Genomic DNA, 24760 nt, shown 5'->3' on the forward strand with positions numbered 1-24760 from the left:
TCTCGGGGCGGTGCTGAGGCGGGCGGGCGCTGAGGCGGCCGTTTCCTGTCCTGGTGCATGGTGGTCGGACGAAGGAATTGTTGGAAAATTTCTCGGCGAGGTTAGTATATAAATGTGTTTTTACCCAGTGTGCCTTATTCTAACCACCGCCATCTCCGGCGGGGGCCGCCGCGCCGCGCCGCCGGCTCGGGCCTGGCCCTCCGCGCCGCGCGCAGGGGGAGCGGCGCGGGGCAGCGAGCGGCGGTCGCCGGGCAGCGCCGGCACCGACCGACACGGACACAGCCGCGGCCCCGCCGTCCGCCCGGCCCCTCCCCCGCCCGCCGGGCCTCCGGCGCCGCGGGGCGCGCCGGGCTGCCCGCCGGCCTCCCGCACCGCGCCCGCCCGCACCGCATCGGCCCGGCCCTCGGGGGGCCCTGGGCGCGCGCTCACACACACACACACATATATGCACGCGCGCGCGGCCCCGGACGCGGGGGCGCCCGTTGGCCGCTGCGTCACGGGCGGGGGCTGCCGGCGGGGCGGGGGGGCTGCTGCCGCGTTCCCTGCCCCGCTCCCGCCCAGCGACGCCCGGCCCTCCCGGGCGTACACTTGGGTGTAATTTAAGTTTGAATACCTTTTCCAAAAAAAAAAAAAAAAAAAATCTGGTGTTTCTATTTTGGCGGAGGGTCAACTTGCAAAGCGGCATCAAAACAATCGTCTTCAGAGCTCTCTCGGCCTAATGCGCGGCTTGACACGCGCGATTGAGAAGGAATAATTCACTGTTCTTGCGCGAAGTTGTTTATTTTTAACGTTGCTGTATTGTAGCACCGTGAGCGCGGCTGTTGCCGTGCTAACACAGGAGAAGGTCCTTGCATGGAGCTTGTGAAATGGGCTATTTTAGTTCATCTCTTTCAACTCGGCACAATACCGTGCAAAGTAATTTTAAACGTTTTACAGCTTGCTCTCATCGTTTCATTTAGCACTTGCCTAGAACTTCTAATAGAACAGGAGAATGAGAAGTTACTCCTCTATTACCTGCAGTAACGCAAAGATTTTTTTTTCTTAATTTTTCTCATAAGGTCTCGTTTGCAGTACCTGTTCATCAAGAAAAAATGACATGACTTTTCATACAAGCTAAATTTTCTGTGAAAACAAGCCTACAGTTGAGCAGCTCCTCTTACTTATAGCATCTTTTAATAGTTTGCTTTGAACTACCGAAGAATTATATTTGACGTTATATGCAGAGTGATATGACTATGTTTAAGGAGTGTTATTTCTCTTTCCAGTCATACATAAATGTCAACCCTACAGTCTTTCAAAGAAAGCGTTTTGTCTTGTCACAGAGTTCTCGCATGGTTCTGCATTGGGTGTTGTAAATCTGTAACGCTTTGAAGGACTACATACCAGATACTTCTGTCCTAGCTTCAAGGTGATTGTACCTGAAAAATTAAATATGTCCTTAACTAGTAGCTTTTTAAGAGAAGTAGTATCTGTGTAGTATATCATAGCTTTTTTGTGTAAGTGTACTTGCTATACAGCTGTAGAATGGCAGAGCACAACATAACTGTTTTTGTGGCTTTTTATTTTATGCATTAAAGTCAAGCTTTCAAGCTATATCTATGTCAGAAGCTATTCATCTGAATCACTGCAGAAAATGAAACAGCAATATGTAGTCAATAAATGATTGTTTTGGCAATAGAATGCGGCTTAAATGAGATGTAAAAATAAACATTTTAAACAGTTTTGAGTAATGTATTTCAAAATGTGTAATTTGCATAAATGGCTCTCATTGTAATGAAATGGTGTTTCATTTCTAGTATTCTGTCTGAGGAAGAGTTCTGTCTTAGAGGCTCAAATAAAGTAAATGCTTAAGTGTAAAAATTACTTTAGCTAGAAAGTCACACAGGCTTCACTCTTCATGAGTGTGTAGCTTTTGATGCTTAAACGTCAGCATACTTCTGTCATGAGCTGGCAATGCCTTTTCTCAGAGAAGATGGGCGCAGTGGTAATAGTGATGATACTCCCTGGTAATGGGTGCCAAAATTAGGCTGTAAATTTGGTTTTGTCTCTAGAACATATAAGATTATTTACTGCTTCAGCACAGAAGACTGGCCCATATTTTGCTGTCCTGTAGTGTGCAAGAGAAGAGAATTAGTAGGAGTTTGAGCCGTGAACAGGGTGTAAGCAGGCGGCTGCTGCTGTGTCTGCTGGCAGTCGCTTCTGGTGCTGGGCTGCCCGCGAGCTGCCTTCTCACCAGCAGTTCTGCTGCATGCGCAGTGGGATTAGGCTGAGGGTGCCTCCTGCTATGTTTGAGCGTGGTAATGGTCTCTCCCCGGACACCATATTTTCTGGGCATTGCTTAAAACACCATGCTTGTGTTCTTGCAGACTTATGTATATTGCCCTTAATAAAATGTATGGGTTTTGTTTTAAAGCTAAAGAGACTATGGTTTTCCACTGGGCTGCTTCTCTTACAGTGTAATCGGGCTTCATTTAGAGTGCAAGATATTGATCTTTCCCTGCTGTTGCATCTTGTCTTGGCCTTAAGAGTTTTGGGTTAAAGCATGCTCAGCATAGGTGGAGTCTTTGAGAAACACTGTTATTAAATTTTGAGGAGTCTTTAGTTGGCACCCATGAAACTATTTGTTTTCCTAAGCGTAGGGCTCAGCTGAATTTGGATGGGTTTCCACACGCAAAGTGAACAGCACATTCCAGATAATAAGGGCAATTCTTCCAGTTTCAGGCGTTGTTTTGGACAGAATGCAAATGTGAGGACGACCTAACTTGTCTTGGTGTTCTTACTTACAGTCCAGTTCCTTCATTACTTTCTTCCTGTCTGCATTTTGACTTGGGCCCTCAACTTTGATCATCCCTGTGATTTCTGCTTATGCTATCTTTTGTAGCTCCTGCTGCCTCTGTGTACGTACGTACCATAGCATCCCAGGCCAACCTTTGTTTGCCTTTCCTCGACACTGGCTTTTTTCCTGTATTGTTTTATCTCCTACAGCTCAACAGCATGCTTTCTGTTCTTTCTGCATTAATAGGTGGGCAGTGTGGTTTCTTTGTCTCTTCTGTGCTGCAAGGAAATCGGTGCACCTAGTAAAGAGGAAATGAATTGGATAGCCTATACCTGTGCCTTGTGCCGCAAAAGATCAAAGGAAGGTTTCTGCTTAACTTGGGGATCCCTAAGGTGGATCGTGATCCCAACAAATGGATCCTCTTCTGGAATCTGAGAATTCAGCCCTGAACTGCAAGTTCTTGTAAATAGAGGTGTGCATATTGTTCTGTGGATGAAGTGAGGAATCTGAGAGAGGTGCCTGTCCATGGACACCACGTTTCTGGGGAAGGAGGGTAAAGAAGCCTTATGACCTGCCATGGCACAATGGGGTTTATGGGGTTCTGCCTGTACCTTAGGTCTGTAACTTGATCTGCTTTTAGTTGTATTTACTTAAGGGAAATACGGTTTTGGTCCTCTCATTCTGTGCACCAGGAATTGTTGATCAGTTACAAGTGGAATTGGACCAAAGTGAATGCTAGCAGATTTAGTCTGCTAAAATTTTCTGGGTTACACTGTTTTTTAAATTGTATAGTTGGATTGTACTTTGCTCCACCAAGATAACACTTGTTAAATAAACGAAGTTCTCGCTTTTTAAGGGAATTTACAGTTCCAGCAAGTTCTGAAATATTCAGAGTCGACATCAAAGTTACAAATACTTATTGCTTCTCTCAGTCTGTATTGTCTGCTGAATGTTTTCCTCTGTGAATACTTCTTGAGGGGAAAACTGTTACCTGCTTAATGCTTTTGGACTTGCCCGTATCTTAAGTATATTCATACTCAGCTAACGTGGTATTACAGAGTTTCTTAGAATGTATTTAGACGTACTGTTTTTCAATTTACATTTGTAATTGTTCTTTTTTTGCAATTCAGTGTAAAGGTCTGCAATTCAGTAGGCTGTCCATTTAGTTCCTGAAATACAATTACAGACTAAAACACTGCTGTTAACTGTCATAGCTAATACTGATACATCTGTAATATAGTTAGATTACTAATTAACTCATAACCACACAAAACAACCCACTCAAAATTCCTGTTTTGTTGGCATTCTGAGCAGATTTGCAGGATTTGAAGGGGAGCAGCCAGGTTTGTTTTGGTGATGTAAATTAGACACATTTGTGATTGCTTGACAATTGAGAGTGTTAGAAGTCTGTTTGACATTAAATTAAAACATTGCTAGAAATAGCTAGTCTCAATTGTTTTCAGATTTTTAGCCCTGAAGTATTCACCTATTCATCAAATGTTCCTTGTTTTGTTTAAAACATGCACCGATATAACCAGTGGTTTTATGATTTAAGTAGCCTCCTGAAATGCTTCAGAAGTTAACTGTTTTATTTTTACCTGCAGAGAGGCATTACTGCTCTTATCTAGGAATAATTTGAATACAATTCCGACATGTCATCTGGATGCCTTCTTTATATAGCCAGTATTTTTGTGTATATGTACCTGATGGTAAGAAACAAATCCCAAAAGCCTGTAGTTTTGAAAAACACGTAGGTTCATCGGTTAAGCACTTTAAATCTGTTTCTCACTTTCTAATTGCCAGAGGGAAGAGCCATGTGGAATGGAATCTAGAGCTTTATCTCACTGACATGTGCTGAAAAATTATTTAGTTTTGTTGGTTTTGCTTGTCTGCTTTGTTTGTTTGTTTGTATTTTTTTTTTTCAGCTTTGTTAATCACATCCTCAGTTTTTCAAGTACAAAACATAAAATCAGATAACGTACCATAGGGTCAGCTTTTTTCCGATCTTAGGCCCAACATTCAGTTTCTGAGCATGCATACTTTCTTAACTATTAAAACAAAGTAATCTATTACCATTCTGTCTGCAATAAAGAAATTGAATTTTTTTATAAAAGAAGGTATGTCTGAGCATTGATAATAGAGGTTTGGCTGGGAGAGAAGAAATGTATCTTAACTTCGAGCATGGAAGACTGAGTTCAGAGAAACGTGCTGGCTTTGTTTTGATAGGTGAGTTCACATTATTCCTGTTGCAATACTCTTGCAAGCCATTCTGTGCATGCACACGGTACACAGGTGTTTTCAGTCAGTTGAATTTGATGTTTTGGTACAGGTTATATGGCACTTTCTCATGCTAAATCTATATGGCAGTGTACTAAGAATAACTGGCTCATTAGTGCATTCATCGTTGAGCAGGTGCATAAGTATACTTTTTTGTACTTTAATAAAGCTTTAATTTCTGGTCTCTGTACCTCTGCGAACGATGCTGTATGGACCTCAATTGATTGTTGCCTTCTGTTCAGGATTTTTTTAATTGGATTTCTCAGAAAACTCCCAAATCCCTTTCAGATCTCTGGCTCAGAAGGCCGTGCTGGTCATTCGGGTAGTTGCTTAGAAGCAGTGCTGTTTCAATAGTGCTGTCCAAGGGCTATATATGACCTTTGAACTAAGCATTTGCAGGTGAGGTGCTTGTCCCAGAGCTGCAGCATTAGTTTAATTAGCTTTCTGTCAACACTACTGACAGTTAATATGCTGATGGAACTACTCTGACTTACATTGATTAACCACGATTTTTTTTCTTTAATATGTTCAAAAAATGTGAAATTAGCAGTCGTAGTTGCGATCAACCTGAGTCAGCCCTGCATGTGTAAGACTTCTTGGTGGGTGGCTTTCTGATCTGCCTACACTTTTTCTAATTGCAATACTAAAATCATAGCATTCTTAGCACTTCTGCAGTGTTAAATTGCACACATACGTATATGCATAATCGCATAATATTAGTTGGTGTAAGGAGCTGTAAAGATTCTTTATGGTTAATCAATTTTTTTTTTCCTATAAAATGCAAGCATTGATCTCTGACAATACTTTTAACATTCACTATTTGTAGATGTAAACTGAATGTATGGTGATGATTTTGGCAGAAAAAGTCTGCTGGAACATAATTATGTGAGGCTAAATGTGGTTCTCACTGCTTACACCGAAGTCAGAAGAGTTGTGCTTGGTTATGGCAGTGATAAATTTGGTATTGCATTTATATGTTTTTTGTGAAGGAATACCAAAGTCCGTGGCAGTGAATGTCTGAAACTGCGTTATGATCAGGATATCTCTCTGGTGGAACAGAAAGGTTGGAATACTGCAAAGAGTAAAAAAGAGCCTTGAGTTTGACTGCAAACCTCTGCTTTGGGCAACACAAGTCTCTGCAAGTTTGCTGTGCTGCCACTTGGAGTGTATGCATCATGCTTATGCAGTGGACAGTGCTGTCAGTCTTCATTAGGTTCTTCGCCAGGGCCAGGGTTAGAGCCTGTGGTTCATAATTCACAACACTTCTTTGCTGTGTAGAAAACAGTTGTGTAATTTGCTATTAAATTGCGTATCTTACCCCTCTATCTGAATCCAACTATTGTTACCAGATTTTTTCAGTAGGGTTTTATGTTCTGTGTTTCAGCCTTGTTTCCGTTTTATATAGTGGATGATTAGCGTGGTGGAAATTGCTGTTAAGTAAGTTTTGCTTGGTTTTACAAGAGACTGGAAAAAAACCACAGTAAAAGAAGTTAAGTTTATAGGAGAGAGAGCATAGAAATTTAGAAAGGCCTAACATTAAGCAGTTTGTTATGTTTATTTACTAAAAGTCAACCTGACTAATTATAGCATGAAATCAATGTTTCAGTGCAGTGGTAAAACACTGAAAAGGGTAAAGGCTGTCGATAAAGAAATCCATGTCTCATCTCTTGAAGCATTTGATCAAAGCATCCACAGGTTCTAGATTTCATTTCTGACCCTGCTCCAGATTTCCACTGTAATACTGGAAAAGATTATCATACAGGTACATATGGGAACATATTTTAGAGAGCCTTAGTTCTGCTATGTTTTTATCTTTGAGCTTACAGCTGTCAAATGCCTTCATGTAGTAAGTAAACTGTATACTTGGGTCCTCTAAAACAACTTTCTCTAGACTAGTCAATTTTTCCATTGATGTCAGTGATTTTTTTTGCTGAGACCTAGAAGGCTGTAATGCATATTATCAGTTGAAGTGTATTTAACCAGAATGTTAATTGTAGGTACTAATTTTGATTTTTCACAAATTTTTGTTAATCAGACTAGTCTCGAAGTTACTCATACTTGTGATCATATCAATTGTTGAAGGACCCTAATGCAGCTAGTATTTAATTCAGAAAAACCGTAACTGTGTTACTGTGCTGACGAACTGGTTTTGCAATCCAGCTGTGTCAAACATAGGAATGCAATTTCCTAAAATTCCTTAAGGGAGGTTTCAGTATTGTGGTGTTATGTGTCATTTGCCATTTTAATTTTCTGGATTGGTTTTTATTTGTTTTAATAAGTTTTATAGAACTATGTTTTTGTACTCTGTGATTGTATTAAAAAAAGTAATGTCTATTTTCAAATGAAATAAATGGATATTATTTCATACTACTCAGTGCTGTTTGTGCAACGAAGGTGAACAATCACAAGGTTGCCGAATGTCTGGAGTAGCTTTTTTTGTCTGTCTTTCCCAGTTTTCCTGTGTATTCTAGATTGCGTTTTATAACCATAAACTGTATAACCGACTTCTTCCATGACTGCTATTACGAACTTTATTCCATTTCCTCTTAATCATCCTCTAAGCATCATTGTTTTCTCTAAGGAGTTTTTGCTACTGTCACTGCAGGCTTTTAATTTGTCCAGCGGTACAGTGATATAATCATTCTTTAAACAGCAATTTCCAGCTGTTACTTGCCACATTCTCCACTACACGGGGTCTCTTCATGCTGTCCTCTAAGCTGCCGGAGTTCCCAGGTGCCCTAAGCCTACTTTCTGCTCCATGGCAGCATGTCCTCTACCAGCTCTTGCTTTTCTTTCCAGGTGCCTAAATCCTACCTGCAGCTTCTTTGTTGTTTGATTCCTAGTTTTCAGCGGAGGCTCCTGTTCCCAGCTGCTAGATTGAGTTGACATAAAAACTTAGCTTTTAACATTGCATCTTTTCTTCAAACAAGTGACAGCACCCAAAAGATTATATGTGTTTGAGTATTAGTGGAGGGAAAAAATATAGGAGGCATTCTCTAGATAGGCGTCTTCATGAAAAATCCTTTATTTTTAACCAACCTCTCATCCCCTCCCACTCATCCCTCTGTTTTCTGAGTGCTGAGCATTTAAAGCATATTTGAGTTCATGGGGTTTTTCTGTTCAGAGAATTGGGGGGGGGGCAAGTAATAAAAAATAGCACTTAGATACACTTACATACATCATACTTCCTCTATTAAAGTTAGATTGGGGGTCTACATTACTGGTTCAGCTTTTGTGAAAAAGCATAATAAAGTCAGCCGTGCACATCACTAGCTGCTTTTGCTTTGTAACTAACTGTGTGAGACTTGTTTCATCCTCACTTCTTGCGACTGGCTGTTGCTTCCTTCTTTCAGACACCTTTCAGCTCCAAGATTTTTCAGTCTAATAATTTTCTATCTCAGGGTGATTTTTTTGTGTGAAGTATTTTAACTATCTTGAAGAATGGAAAGATTTTTCTCAGCATGAATACCATAGGAGTATTTCGGTGACTTATTATTTCAGGAATGCAATATGCATTACTGTCCTTATGAAAGTCTTCCCAAATATCATTAACATGCCTTTGAAAATTGCAACTGGCATATGATCTGTGACGATTTACAAGTGTGCACAAAGTCAAGTCTCAAGTTTTCACTTCAGTGGGTACCTCATGACTAAGCCTGTACTTTAGTGTCTTTTCTGTAGGACAGTTCTTGAGATTAGGCAGAATACACACACATCAATCTTGTTGAGCAGCCATGCGGGCCCCACCCCAGGGTTTATGTATTTTTCTAAAAATTGATGCTTTCAGCTGCTTTTTAACTAATGAGGTGCAATATTTGAAGTGGGAAAAGGAAATATTTATCTCCCAGCCTCTTACTGACAAAATTCCTGGCAGACAGGAGTTTTAAAAAAAAAAGTTTAGTGATGCAGATGCACAGAAATAAAAGCGGTGAGGTGGATTAGGGGAAGGAGTTGATGACATTCAGATGGGGAGAAGGGTGAAACAAATTTTCTGGAGGCTGAGGAGAAAACATTGTATAAGCCAGCAGAAAAAGGGAAGAAGAGACGATGAAAGCAGACTGGTTTCAGAAAAACAAGGCAAATGAATAAAGATATGATAGGAGACTGGATTTGTGGCATGGATGATGTACCAATAGTGTGGTGATAGTGTTTTAAATGGATGCAATATCAAAATGATTAGATATAATAGAACAGTTTAAGTTGGAAGGGACCTCTAGAGGTTATGTAGTCCAGCCATGATTAAGAAAGGTCTGATTAGACCAGGTTGCCCAGGCTGTGTCAAGTTGAGCCTTGAAGGCCTACAAGGATGGAGAGGTCATAACCTTTCTTGGCAATCTCTTCCAGCATTTGACCACTCCTAGAGAGGAAAAACATAGTAATGCTGTAGCAGAGGTATATCTCTGACAGTCTGACCCATTTCTCTACAACACAGACCAACTTTTACATCCTCTTTAGTTCTTCCCCCATCCTCTTCCTGAGAGCTGATAGTGCTGCCTGATTAGCCTGGTTTTTTCCACTGGGGAGGAAGAAGAGAGGCTGAAATTGAACAGCACATCCACTTCTGGCTGAGGGTACTGCTCCCAGTGCAGCAGAGTAACAGAGCAAAACTTACACATCACCAAAGAGTGAGTAAAAGCTGGGGTTTTGCTATTTGGGCAAAACATTACATCCACTACAGGGGCTGTGCTTCTAAGATGGGTCTGAACATGAATTGTCTTGAGTCAGAGGTGAGAAGGTGATAGACAATGGTGTGATGGATGTACAGAGCAGAGCAGCAGTAGGAGAAGACTTGAGGACTGGTTGCGGAAGTAGTTGATGTGGACATGGGACTATTAGATTATTTTGACAAGAAGGCTGGGAATACATTCGAGAAGAGGGATGTGCTGGAATTTTGGTACCCTGATAGGACTGGTTGAAGAAGGAAACTGGTACTTCAAGGAGAAGGGATGGAGCTGGAGATAAGTTAGTGGGAGGACAGAGGATCGGAAGGAGGATATATTGGAAGGGATAATTTTAAAGGAGTCAGAATTGGGAGAAAACAACAACACAGTCTAAGTTACAGCACATGATCATACAGATCATCTGGAATAGGGGAAAGTAGTGAACGTTCTGCTGTGTGCAGCAGTTCACTCTTGATTTTTTTTTTTTCTGTGTGTGATAACTATTAATCAGCCACACTACAATAACAAACACTGTATATTAATTTAAACACGTTTGCTTCTGCGGCCCTTGAATTTATCTTGCATTAATGATTTTTTTTGCTTCCAAAATAGCCATTGACCCTTTAAGCAATAGATTCTGCTCAGACCCTTTCATGACTTCGCACCTGTCTGAGTTGAACTAGCTTCTTCTCTAATTCCCCAGAGCTGAGAGAAGAGGCATAAGCTCTGGAGGAAGGGCATTATTCTATTTTAAAGGGAGATAGTATATTAAAGATACTGGGGGCTTCTTAAAGGATACTCTGTCTAACAGAGGGAATGCTCTAAAGTAGACCTGAGCTGAAAGGCCTTTGAGATGCAGTCCCTGCTGGAATTGTTTCAGTCAAAACCACTGGTTGTGTAGCCTTTCTTCTCCAATGTGTGAAATGCTCTAGCTGCTTTGCATCCTACTTCCATGAGGTGTCCTGAAGATTGAGTGAATGGAAAACATTGACAGTACAGAACACTGTTAGCAGTTTAGAAAACAGACAACCTCTGTGTACCACTAGCATCTAATACCATCATTACTTACTTTAACTTGCTACAAGCTGGCAGTACCTCCAGAGAAGCAGTCCTTGCAAACTGGTCTGGCATAAGACTTTTCTTAGTGCTAGTTTATTTTTTTTTTAGCTGCATCAGTTTTCCAATTTTATTTGCTGCACAGTACATGAACACTGAGGGTGGAGCAGCTTCACGTCAGTGCTTGTTTAAGCTGATCCTGTAGCTACAGCATGTTGCTCCGTTTTTGGTTTATAACCAAAGCACTTTTTAAGTGTTTTGTCCCTATTTTGAGGTAGGGAGGATAAATGAGTAATAGGGAAAGAAGTTACTAGTCCAAAGTCACGGACATGGAGATGGCAGAGGAGGGAGTTGAACTCAGGATTTCTTATGTCCTCATACAGTTCCTTGCTGTTTAGATTATAGTATCCAAAAAAACTTAGCTATTTCATTTTCTTCAGAAACATCTAGTATAAATGTGACTCAGTCTGGATGGTTCTTCTGCACTGGCTCTTATTCTGTTGTATTACATCTCTTTTAGAGACCTCATTTTCTATAAAAGCTTATTTTAAAAAGTATGATGGGAACAAGAATTTCCTATCTTTGCTTGGATGTTAAATCTCTCACACCTCTTTTGAATTCTGTTTTGGTTTCTGTCTTAACTATATATTTTTTTTGATGCTCAGAATTGTTCAAGGTTCAGGTTTTCTATTCTAAGCCTACATTTCAATCTCCTTAATGTTCCAGCTAGATATTATGCAGGATTTTATGTGGAAGGCGTATGTCTTACTGAATTATAAACTGATCATTAGTGGTGGGTTTCTCTTATATGATTTCTAGTGTAGTGCATGAAACAAGCTTCCTGTAAAAACCAGTATGTTAAATCCTTTCTAAAGCCACCCCTTCCACTTTCTTTGTCAAACTGCATCTGTTCCATTAACTGAGCTCTTAACAGTTAACAAAACTGTCAGTAATATTCTCACACATGCCAAGGTAGTTTAGATTCCTGGTCCAATTTCAAGAGGTAAGTGTGGGTACCTGGTATAACATCACAGTAAAAGTTAGCAGGGTTTGGACCGTAGAGACACATTTGCTTTCTGCCCAGCACTTGGATTGAAGCGCTTCAGATGGCAAAAGCAGCAGAGCTGCAGCAGCTGGGTGTCGGTCAGCTTTTTCTCTGCTGAGCCTAAGAAACTTCTGTAACTGCCTGCCTCACTAGGAAATAGTCTGGCTCAAAGTCACTTGGATGCATTTGGAAAATATTACTTGGATGTTATTTTCAACTACTAAGTTAGTGTTCCAAACCTTTTAAATACTACAGGCATGCTAGAGTACCTATATGGTACTGCTTTCATTATTCTTTAGTTTTATTATTTAGTTTCATTTATTTTTGCTTTCATTATTTGGTTTTGACATAAGCATGAGTTTCTCAGTGGTCTTAGAGACCATTGATGAGTTGCTCATTCAAGGGCAGATTTCAGGATTGTACAGGTAAAAACAGTTCAGTTATTCAGAAATGTAATCATAGGTAAAATTAAAAACCTGGATTATTCTCAGCCTTGAATTACAAAATAGCAGGTCATAGAACCATACTAGCTTTGATTGTTTATCTGTAACCTTTGTGTGAGATTATATATCTGCTTCTTATTGTAAGAAAAAATCTTGAATATCAAGAGGTTGGGTTGAGGGAAAGTTGCTTTAATACTATGTAGCCTAGATAGCAATTCCATGTGACTTTTTAATTTATTCCCCCCCCCCCCCCCCTTATCTACATCTAAATATGTTACATTATCTAAAGGGCTTGCAGAACTCAGTGACTCTTTTTGGTTTGGTTTTGAGTTTTTAATTTTTTTTTTCCTGTGGTGAAAGCCAGCATTAGAGTTAGTAGAATGCACTGTTACATATTTTTACTGCTTTATAGCTTCCTAATCTAGTAACACTGAAAATTAGTATTAGCCTTTGAGATTCAGACTTCCTAGTCTCCCATATTGAAACATGTCTGGGTGAAACATTAGTATCCAAAGAGATGGCTATATCTGGTTTCATGAGATACATGCAAAGTTGTGACTGTCACTCACTAATCAATATCCTGTTGTCTTATTGATAGATTTTATTATGAGATGCTTTATAATATTCAAAGAGAATTTTTTTTTTTTCCAACTAGAAACCTTCCTGGAATGTTTAGGGAAATTGGTAGATCATTCAGTCAGATTTACTGAAGAAGTGTCTATTTCCCAGTGTTTCGTAGATTCTAAACCTCTTAATGGCGTCAGGGAGATGTTTAACTTATGTGGTTAAAGGCCTGATGTTGTCATGGGTGACCGTGAGTGAATTGTCAGCTTTATTTTAATTCTTGGGACAAAAAGATACCATTACTTTTACTGTCATTACCATCATTATTCTTTATACACTGGTTGAATAGTTCATATTTAACTGAAATCTAAATGTGGTTGATGCACTTCAATTTAGTAACTGCTACCTGAAGTTCTTAATAGCTTAGTTAATTGGTTGACCTATTAATTTACCTATTTCAAATAACTTCTTTTCCTCTGAAGTATTTTCCAGGTAAGTCAGTCATTCATTGCATCTTGTTTATGTGGAAGGTTACATAAAGTATTTGCAGCAGCTATATAAAAATCTAATTAAACTTGGATTGTCTTTAACTAGTTCTGGTTTTGTATCTAAATTTTCTATGTATGTTTTGTGAATACTTTCTTTCTAGGTAGACAATGTTATTAGCTCAGATAAATCGAGACTCTCAGGGAATGACTGAATTTTCTGGAGGAGGAATGGAGGCCCAGCATGTGACTCTTTGTCTAACAGAAGCTGTAGCTGTGCAAGGTGAATCTTCAGATTAAAATATATTGACATTATTGTGTCTTTTATTTGAAATTCAGATAAAACTCCAAAACTCACATTGTGTATTCTAAATGAAAAATCTAACACAAATTATTCTTAGCTAACTGAGATTAAGTTCACTAATTTAATTCTGAAATGAAACAATCTCTTAATTAACATAATAAGAGTGTAAATGTGCCCAAATAATAAAAAGAAAATCTGGGTTTATTCTTACTATAGTTTTACTAATTTATACTTTGTAACTTCAGCTTATGTCTAAGCATATATTAAACTAGTTGAGTTTTAAAATAGATTGGTGATCTAGGGTCAGTTTAAAATTGATGTTTTCTGACAGCTTTATGATGTTATGTGATTAAAAACTTTTCCCTAAATCTGTTTTAGTCTAAATAAATTTGTGTATATTGATGACAGGTAGTAGTGCTCAAAACAACTCATGACCTAATTAATATTTCTCCTAAAACCTTAGCATTGTAGTTATCTATTCAGTAACTTCATAAATGTTTTAGGTAAGAGAAATAACATTCTAGCTGTCGTGTTTACAGAGCAAAATCTAGAATATCGAACCCTAGTATATGTTCAAGGTTCAAAAGCTAGAAAGCAAGAAAACTTCTCTATTACTATTTCTGAAATCATGCTTTAAGGGAAGGTTAACATTTATGGAGGTGATTAAGTGGTGATTTTTAGGGTTTGATGCTGGTAATAGTGAATATGAACTTTTTTCCATGCTAGATGGCGACAACTTGGAAAACATGGAAGGTGTAAGTTTGCAAGCAGTTACCCTTGCTGATGGCTCCACTGCTTACATACAGCACAATTCTAAAGGTAGGTGAATGACTAGAAGTAGATAGGTATAGAAATAGTATTCCCCTTTTTAACTCCGTTTTTGGATTGTAAACCTGCTTGGATTGTAAAGTCAGGTAAAAACTGTACAATATTTATGAAGTTCCAGTTCCAACTGGGAATTACAGGTATTACAGTAATGCTATAAAATAAATATTTATTTCTGATACTAATAAGATGCAGGTATCAAATGCAGAACATAAGTCAAACAAAAGTGAGATGATCTTTATACTTCAAACTCACATATCAACATTCTACCTACTGGATATGACATCAGGCCTTTTCCATTTTTTTATCCCAGAATTTTAGAGCCTCTGTATAGTCATACTGTGCTTACTCTTTACCAAACATTATTTCTCTGTGCTATTTCAATCTAGAAAGTATCAACTCTGTGTTTAAATTGTGATGTGTCATATGGAATAATTTTTAAAAATTCTAATTGTGTATTTCAGATGGTAAATTAATGGATGGCCAGGTGATTCAATTAGAAGATGGTTCTGCAGCTTACGTTCAACATGTACCAATGCCTAAAAGCAGTAGGTGTACTAATACAAGAATCTATTCTAAAATAATGTATTACTGATAAATACTGATATTAAATAAGTAGCAGTCCTTATAATAGCTTGATAACTCTTTGTGAAGAGATCCTAGGTATTTTGTAGTCCTAGGTATTTCGTGTTTAATCTTTCCAATCAATGTTTTTTTCAAACTATTGTTGAAGTATTGTAATTCTTTCTTAAAACAGGGGACAGCTTGCGCCTGGAAGATGGACAAGCAGTTCAGCTGGAAGATGGAACTACGGCATTTATTCATCACACCTCGAAAGGTAATTTTTTTTGAAGTGTGATTTATTACATTAGAGTTCAGCAGAACTTCAGCAATATAAAATATGGTACTGTTTTTAGACTTACGTGATTTAGAGTGATTCCCCATGTAGATTACTTGTTGCTTTGATTTTGTGATATCTAGAAATTTTGAAATGAGACTAGTTCAGTTCCTTATTTGAACCTCATGTAACAGTTAGAATCACAACCAGCATGTTTCACTTTTAATGTGATCCTGATCTAAAAAAAAGAGCAAGTATATGTCATATTAGTAGAGAATGTAAGCTCTTATACAGATTTTAGCAATAATTTTACGTGAAAATGTGGAGAGAAAGCAGGTAAGAATCAATCAATCAATCCCTCTTGAGCTGAAGACTGTAGAGACTGATTTAAATTTTAAAGATAGTGCTATTGATGATTTTGCCATTAGGTAGTAGGGCAGAAAATGTGACATCTGACAGTCAAGAATGCAAACGTATTTATTTTAAATGCTAACTTATATTTCTGCAGAACATGATTACACTAGTCTTGGAAATAGTACTACTTCTCTTCAGAAAGTGATCAAGTAGATATTTTAAGTATGTTTAAACTAGCATCACATTCTACAAGAATTTAATCAGTGATATTCATAGTAATATTTTAAATGTTTGTATTTCTCATACTAGTGGTTGTATTTTTCATACATTTCATACATATATATGACTTCAGGAGACCTTTTCTAAACAGCAGTAGCTTCTTATGTAACATGCAGGCATTGCTACTCCTTTTCTTTCATAACACTTTGTAATGTTATTTCTCAGATAGTTACGACCAGAGTGCATTACAAGCAGTCCAGCTGGAGGATGGAACTACTGCCTACATTCACCACACAGTGCAGATGCCACAGTCAGATACCATTTTAGCCATTCAAGCTGATGGCACAGTGGCAGGTCTTCATACAGGAGATGCTGCCATTGACCCAGATACCATCAGTGCTTTGGAGCAATATGCAGCCAAGGTATACTGAAAGACATTTTCTCTATCCATAATGTTTTAATACAGCAGCACAAGATATTTGGAAGCAAAATCCAATTGTGATCTAAGAATTAAAATAATAATTAAGAGAGTCTTAAGACTCTTAGAAGAGAACACCAAATTATTGTGACAATACTTTGCTATCATGAGCAGCTGCAGTGTCTAGTGTTGCATAAAAAGAGCAAAAGATTGAACAGTGATTTGGAAAGTGATTTAGACAACTAAATAATAATTTTCTCTAAAATACAGAATTGTAAAAGAGCCTCTTGAAAAGACCCTGTTTGGAAAGAAGGACAAAGTTAAATTATTCTTATTCAGACACTGTTGCTGGACTTTTATTTTTTTTTTTCTTGCCTTGGGAAGAGTAGGGCCTGTTGTACAGATGTTTACTGAGTTTGGAAAAAAACTTCTTTGATCCATACTTTCAATAATAAAATGTAGTATGATGCTCAATATTAATGTTGTCCACTTTACTGGACTTCTGTAAAGCATGATGTACATATAGTTATGGGTGCTGCCACTTTCATGACTTCATAGTTTAGCAGTGTCCCAGTTGCTGGATGATTGCCAGCAGTGCTTGTATTGCTTTGGAAAAAGAGTAGAATAAATTTTAAAATCTGTCCTCTAATGTCACTGAGAGTTGTCGGATTTTGGGAGAAGGCCAGTTAGGATAATTAAATGGCTTATACACTATTCTTTCCATTATGCTTGTGACTGTTATAATTGAGGAGATCCTAAGAGAGCCAGTCAGACTGTGCTGTGTTTGGCTATGCCTTCACACTTCATAAAATAGAAGTTAATTTGAGGTTAGTTGAGCTGTAGTGACAAGCTTTTACACATTCCCCAGCTACTATTTAATTTAGGTTTAAATCAGTCACAACTTTGTGCTTCTTAACAAGGTGCTATACTAATCATAATGTGTTGTAAGTTTCTGTTTTGAGGTGGTGAAGAAGAAACAAAAAATGCAAAAAAATTTTCATTTTTGTCCTATTTATCTCAACATGTGTTTTTTAATTCTGTAGTGTGAATTTGTTTTCTGTAGTGTACTTGTGTGTGTCTAGGAAAAATTTAATTTATTTTCTTCAAGCTTTCATCTCAGAACCTTATTCTGAAAGGTACTGCTGGAACCTTTAAGGGAAAGTCAGTAGCAGTGAGTTTCCAAGTATTGCACCTGTTTTACATACAAAAGCAAATAATAGCTCAATAGTCACAATCCTATCTTTCTCTTAAAAGGAGAAATGTGTTTTTCTGATTCTACTCCATGTCTGTATACATTTCACAGTGAGGCAATGTATACTTTTCATAGCAGCTGGTATAGGAACATTGAAAAAGGTACAGGAAGGGGCCACAGTGATTACCAAACTTATGAAATATATGAGGTAAGTATATAATAGAACTTCATAAAATTTTAACTGTCACAGAGAAGAGTAGTGACTTGTCATTGTCTTTACCAGTGTAAGAACTGAGAAACATCAGATGAAACTCTCAGATGGCAGGTTCAAGAAAAACAAGGGAAGAGTACTTTTTCAAACAGCACAAAGTTAAGCTATGGTACTGCTTGTAGGATATTGTGGATGCTAATATGACCCTGGATTCAAAGACTAGTTAGATAAATATATAGAAGAAAAATGTATCTGGGGCTATTAGGTACGAACATGTGACTTGTAGTTCAGGAAGTTCCTAAGCCACAAATTGCTTGGAGGTGACGAGAGTATTTCTGGGACTGTATCACAACATGGTTGGCCTGTCCCTTTACTCTTCTCTAGCATCTGCTACTGGCTGCTGTTGGAAAAAAATTGATGCAATAGATTGACCTTTAGTTTGACTCAGTGTAGGTGTTCTTGTGTTACTAACTGAAGGCAGACTAAATCTTTAGAATCTAAGACAGACTTTTAGAAGGAACTCAAAGATCTTCCTTGGAATCCTTCCAGAATTCTCCCAATACTGCAAAGAAGAGTTTTAAAATCGGGTGTCTTGCTATTTTTGTTAACTTTGAAGGTTTTCTCTTCTAAACCTAAAAGGGTGAAGAAAATTTAGAAGGCGGATTTGGAGGATGGTGGTTCTCCTCTATTCCCCTGTCCTATATAACAAATGGACATACCAAAGATCAGTAGGTTGCCCAAGATCAGTTTAGAAACTCTGTAAGGGAGTTCATACAAAGAATTCAAGAAGACCACGGAGAAGCTCACTGGAAGTGGTGGAACATGTACATTCTTCACTGTCCCTTGCTTTTCTTTTAGGCGTAGTACTACTTTGCCACATCTTGCAGAGCATGTGTAAAGACATAACTAGAGTCCTCTTAATTTGGGGCTAAGTCAGTGCCACCTTCCTCCCAGGACAAACAAGGGAAAAAGAGGTCATTGCTCTCGGTGAACATAAGGTCAGAAGATATGTATAGAATTGTGAAGAGGTTACAGTGCATACTTTACTTCCCTAAGCTTTTCCTGTGACATCCCAGCTGCTGGAAAAGTACAGTTCTGGTATTTGTGTATGTCTACACACATTCATGCACATGCCATTTGGATCATTTGTTTCCAGTGGCATTAATGAACTTTAATTTCACGTCAGCAGTTCCTTTCTCAACCAACAGGAAGTTCAGGATGAAGTGATTCAGTGCCCTGTCTGAGCAGGTTCTCTCCTCTTCCTTCAAAAATTCTACAGGAGAATGTCCCAAAATGGCTATTACTTCCTTTAAAAAACCCACCCGAGAATTACCTGCTTGCAAACTCTCTTTGCAGGCTCTCTGTAGTGTAAACTTGCCTCTGCTTGGGCACTTTCCTCTTCACTGTTTTAGCTCAGAGTTGCCAAAACTGCATTGCTCACAATTGTCTTAATTTAGAAGGATAGTACAGTCTGAAAACCTCTTATAGGACAAGGTCATCTTCAGTCTCCAAGCAAAATGTTGGTAGCTAATGCTTTGAGCCAAGGTACTTCACACAACCGTTAATCTTCTCAGGGGCCTGCTGTGACCTCCTTAGTGAAAGGGTATAAGCATACCAGCTGAGGCAGGGTTCCTGCCAAACTACTTCAGAGAATAATAAAATCACTTAGACTAGATTTATGTGTATCAATCTCAGCCTTGAATGTAATGTATTGTGAATGCCTGTGCTCAAGATAGAGGCAATTAAGGAATAGGAATCTACATAAAATATGCTTTAAATTAGTTTTTTCTGCAGTGACTAGCAAGACACTGTTCTTTGGGTATCTTATTATGGGTGTATAAGAGTGATGTATGTGAGAGAGTTGGTTGTTTTGTTTTTGTTTTTTTTTTAAACTGGGCAATTATATCTTTATTTAAATCAAAATTTCAAATTAACATCTGATGTTCTTTCAAATATTTTTATAAGTTCTTTGGAAAGCAGCAATACTTTCCTCTTCCTGCAGACTGTTTTTAAAAATAAATCTACAGAGCAATGCACAAGTCTTTGCTTAGCTGTTCTAATTTTTACTATTTCGTATTGAGATGTAACACATGGTCTTAGGTATTTTGATTCCAAACAAGTTGTGCTGTTCAAAACAAGTAATTTCTGCTTAACAGGGAGATACTCATCCCTATTATAAAAAAGTAAATGTTTTATTTTTTTAATTTTTACTGTCACAACTCAGTATTGTTAAATTTATTAATTTAATACTTTTGTCAGCCTATTAATTTAACATACTTGGTTCTTGCAGTCTTTCCGACCTTGTTTTAAGACAATATTGAGATGCTCACTTCACCTGTTCTATAATGCAGGTGCTGTAGGTGGTGATTTTCAGGTAAACTAATGTATTATAGGACAACCATGTTTCAAGAGGGAGCTAGAGAGCTATGAAATAAGCCCTCAGGAACTGTCTGTAACCCTCTCTTTTTCATATGAATACAAATAACCTGTAAATGTTTTTTCCATTTCAACTTCATTCTTTAGGTGTCTATTGATGGAAATGACAGTGTTAGTGGCACAGGAATGATAGGTGAAAATGAACAAGATAAAAAAATGCAGGTATGTAGCCCAATACAAAATAATTAAATATATCTTTTCTTTTGTCTTTTCTGCCCAGCAACGTGCATGATAGGTAGTCCTAAGTAGCCATGAACATGTCTGCTGCTACCATTCAGGAATTTTAGATCTCAAACCTATACAGATTGGTCATATGTCTCACTTTGTATAAGATTCTTTCACATTTTAAAGTATGATTTTAAAGTATGATCATACTTACTGTTTCCTGGGGTTTTTCTGTTAGAAGGTAATTAAAAATTATGTTAGATTTTTAAGATTTTTCAAGCTGACATATTTCATCAGTAAGTGTATAAGTATTTCAGAAGTTATTTTCCAGAGAATGAACTGCCTTTTTGTAGTCCTTAAAGCAGAAGGAATGCTGACTCAATTAATTATTTTTTTCTAAAGAGAGACGATTCCGGGCATATACTTGGAACTGTTCTCTCTTTGGTGACTTATACTGATTCAGAGTCCCTGAATTTTCTTGTGGATTTTGCAAGTAATCAGTAAATAAGAGTGTTGCTTCTAGAGAATGCTTAAAGAAGCAGAAGAATACTTCCATTGCTTTTTCTGTATTTGTGTTGTTAATATGTAGAAGTATAAAAACCTTTTCACTATGAAAATATTAACTTAAAAGTTCAAAGAGCAATGGAAAGTAAAGGTGCAAGTTATTAAGTCTCAAGGGTTTTTTACCTGGAATCCATAAAATTATGTAAGTGTTATTTGTCATCATAACGCTTTATTAAAGAAAAAGATAAAGCAAAACATATTCTGGCCCTCAAAGAATTATGACCAACAACAAAAATAATAAAGGCTCTATACCCTGGCATGCTTACATGTTCAAACAACAGAATAAAAAATGGAAAAGTCATTGCACTGAGAAAGTTTTGGTCAGAGAAACCCTTTTTCCTTTTTAATTTAAGGGGTAATGAACTAGACAAGGAGGAAAAATATCATCCAACATACAGTACAGTACCCATGAAAAGAAAAATGATAGGCTCACCTCTGACAGTGACCTCAAAATTCTCTATTCTCAATTTTTTTAAAAGCTAGATTCTGCAATATTTAAAACTGCAGACAATCCACTGCTGCCTGTGTGGCACCACTGTGAAACGAGTGAATAGCTAACACATGCATTATTTATGGTATTGGAATATATTCCATAAAATGAAATCAAGAAAGATAGAGGTTTGGCACATTTGTAGTTTGGAATAGAGAAACAACTCCAACAAAATACAAAACTCAGGGAAGAGTAATATAAGATCTCAGTGGTTTTACCTAGAAGTAAGAGGTTGTTGAGCACAATGACCTGTAACCAGTATCCAGTTACATGTTGATTTCAGCCTCAACCCCAAAACCAATTAAAGTGGATCTGGAGGTTGCTTTATCTTACACACATATGGCAACATACTTGCCATGTGGAAATGTGCTAATCTTATGGAGCATTATATGTTCCAAACAAAAAAAGATTTGCTTTTTCAAAAGGTACTGAGGTTTAGTCTCAAATTCTAATTCCCTACAAGGTGACTTCAGTTTGTCAACTGAAGGGTTCCAAATCTATCAATGGTCTATGAAAATCTTAATCATGATTATATCTTGATGTAAGTAGATATAGATACATAGAATAGTCTTATATTTAGATATAGTATTAAATAAGTGTACATTTATAAACCTTTTAAGTCCACAGGTAACACAAGAACAGAACAGATGTCATGCTGCTAAGCAGTCATTCAGAGTTGCATGTGGTTAGGTTTTTCACCAAAGTAAAAAGCGTAAAACCTCTCTGTGATTTCTACATGTGAAAACAAAAGACTATGTGTGACCAAATGGCTATCACATACTATTTCGTTTCAAACCTGTTATACCCATCTGTTCATACTGAAAGAAGAGTCATAGGACTGAAGTTTTTATGGGTCCAACATAAAAATCTTATTTGAGATATATTACCTTTATTGTTCTCCTCTGTTACCTGTCTAAACTCAGGATGCATTTGTGATCTCTTTTAAAATCAGAGGCTTTTCTGTCTGTTTAAAAGGACACAATTCCTATCAAGGAGTTTCACATTATTATAAAGGCGCTTTATTTGCTATGTTCTTCTGATTTTGTGCATCCTAACATCTGAATTTTTGAGTTTCTTTACAGTGCATTATCTTACAAGAACAGTAATTTTAATACTATATCTGTCCTTGTTGAATGATAATACTAACTGAATTCTTAATAGTCCTCAAGTCATACCAACTAATATATTGTGAAGAAATCCATACTTCTGCAAACACTTCGAAGAAACCAATGCTCATGATATTCAACTGAGTTTTTTCCTGTTTGGTTTATTCCCTTCTTTCCCCTCCCCCATCCTTGTATCAATCTTAATATTGGTAAAATTATGTCTTTATTTCCTTACAGATACTAGAAATAGCACATTGATTACAGAACTTTTAATTTTCTTTTAAACTTTGGCATACTTCAGATTTATAGTAGATCTTAGCACCTATATACATATTTTTATATGCTGAAACAACAAATAAATACTAGCAGGTTTACTGAGAGAAAAAACAAATTAAAAAAAAATGCTTAGGTGCAGGTGCTCAACCAAATGTTGTCGTCATGATTCTTAATATATTGAAGTGACTTCTGTGATTCATGATATCATAGGTTAAACAATATTATTGGTAATGAGTTTCTTGATTTATGAGGTTGTTTTTCCCCATGGTTCTAGAGAAGCTTTTCTGAAGTGGTAGTGTACAATTCAGCTGATTAAAAATTTCTTATTCAACTTTGCATCTTTAGTCTTCAGAACAGTCTGAATGTAACAGGGCGTATCCTTTCTGAAGAATCTATAGGAAAGTTCACAATCAAATTTCTGATCTATCTGAATGAGGAATTGGAGGTCTGTGTGCAGTTGCAGGGCTACAGGCTCATTGGGATGAGGGAGATGTGGTAGGATAGTTCAGATGACTTGAGTGCTGTAATGGATGGATACAGGCTTTTTAATAAGGCCAGGCGAGGAGCCGGAGCTGCCCTTCATGTGAGAGACCAGCAGGACTGCACAGGGCTCTGCTTCGGGATGAGTGATGAGCCAGTCAAGAGCCAATGGGTCAAAATTAGCTGGCAGACCAGTCTGGGTGACATTGTGGTGATTGTCTGCTACAGAGTGCCTGATCAGGAAAAAGTAGGTGAGGCCTTCTCCACACAACTGGAAGAAGCTTCATGTTCACAGGCCCAGATCCTCATGGTGAATTTTAACCACCCTGGTACCTGCTGGAAGAACATCACAACAGGGTACATGAAATCCAGGAGGTTTCTGGAGTTCAGGGATGGCAACTGGCAACCTAGAGCAGGTTACTGAGCAGCTGGTGAGGTGAGACACTGCTGGCCTTCATACTTACAAAGAATAATTACTTGGGAATATGAAGGCTGGGGGCAGCCTTCAGGAGTCTCCATCCTTAGAGATACTCAGAACCCATCTCAATACTGTTGGAAGAAACCTGCTGTGGCTGAACCTGCTTTGAGCAGCGGGTGCAGGATTAGAAGATTCCCAGAGGTGCCTGCCCACCTCATCCATTCTGTGAAATGTGCTTTTGACCGTGCAGAATGGAATTGGATCCATAAGAAAATGAGGGTGGTTTAAAAGAATAGACCTTTTAAAATAGTCTTGATTACTTTGCATATAGTTGTATCAGAATTTTTATATTTGGGCTTCTTCCTTTAATCTGTATAAATGTTTATTGTATATTAGTGTATGAAGAAGCCTTTAAAAGGGGTTTAAGTTGCATTGCAAAGGTATTCTGTGTCTTTTCCTGTTGCATCATGCCAGAGAGTAGAACCTAGCTCAAATTGCTTCAATTAGTTTGATCAAAACACATGCATCACTGACAAAGTACAAAATGCTTTCCTTCATTTTTGAGAAGTTCTCATAATAAGTGCATTTGATTATTGTTTGGCCTTGGCATGAACTTATCTTTGAAGGTTGTCTGATTTAGGGCTAATCTGCCTTAGATGTAATCTAAGCCTCTTCTGTCAACTAATTTGGTCATTTTAGCACTGGGTTTATATTTCAGATTTTTTTTGTTTTGTTGTTACTTGCCTAAATAATGCATGGATTTAAATTTGCTAGCTACAAGTAAGTATGTTTTACAGTTTCTTTCATCAGAACTTGTGATTTTTATTTCTTTATTAAGGACTAAGAAATACGTAGCATAGCAAAGAGAGATGAAAGAAACCTGTGAGAATCAGCTCTGACTTGATAATAAAATACAGTGTGTGACTTTTCTGATCCACTGTGGGTTTTTTAATGGAGTTTGTTTTTGTTTTTCTTTTGTTTTTTTCAAACTAGATTGTCTTGCAGGGACATGGAACAAGAGTGAATGCAAAATCTCAGCAGAGTGGAGAGAAAGCCTTTCGCTGTGATTATGATGGCTGTGGAAAACTGTACACAACAGCTCACCATCTTAAGGTGATGAGATGTTAGAATGAGCATGTTGTTATTTTGCAGGCATG

At 37.7% G+C, this 24760-nt stretch overlaps 1 protein-coding gene across 3 annotated transcripts in view; it reads left to right on the forward strand.

The window, feature by feature from the left end:
- ZNF143 (zinc finger protein 143) overlaps positions 1 to 24760 on the forward strand; it is a 41632-nt gene continuing 16872 nt past the window's right edge. Inside the window, exons 1-9 of one of the 3 annotated variants that reach the window (XM_042784775.1) lie at positions 1 to 100; positions 1323 to 1408; positions 13472 to 13590; positions 14338 to 14430; positions 14901 to 14984; positions 15194 to 15274; positions 16073 to 16269; positions 20192 to 20266; positions 24597 to 24716. In XM_042784775.1, coding sequence (XP_042640709.1) covers positions 13479 to 13590; positions 14338 to 14430; positions 14901 to 14984; positions 15194 to 15274; positions 16073 to 16269; positions 20192 to 20266; positions 24597 to 24716 — 762 coding nt within the window. In that variant the 5' untranslated portion in view covers positions 1 to 100; positions 1323 to 1408; positions 13472 to 13478. The other 2 variants (XM_042784774.1, XM_033006882.2) reach the window with 2 other exon arrangements.

Source organism: Tyto alba, unplaced genomic scaffold (genome assembly GCF_018691265.1).
Source record: "Tyto alba isolate M040663 unplaced genomic scaffold, T.alba_DEE_v4.0 Super-Scaffold_8, whole genome shotgun sequence".
NCBI lineage: Eukaryota > Metazoa > Chordata > Aves > Strigiformes > Tytonidae > Tyto > Tyto alba.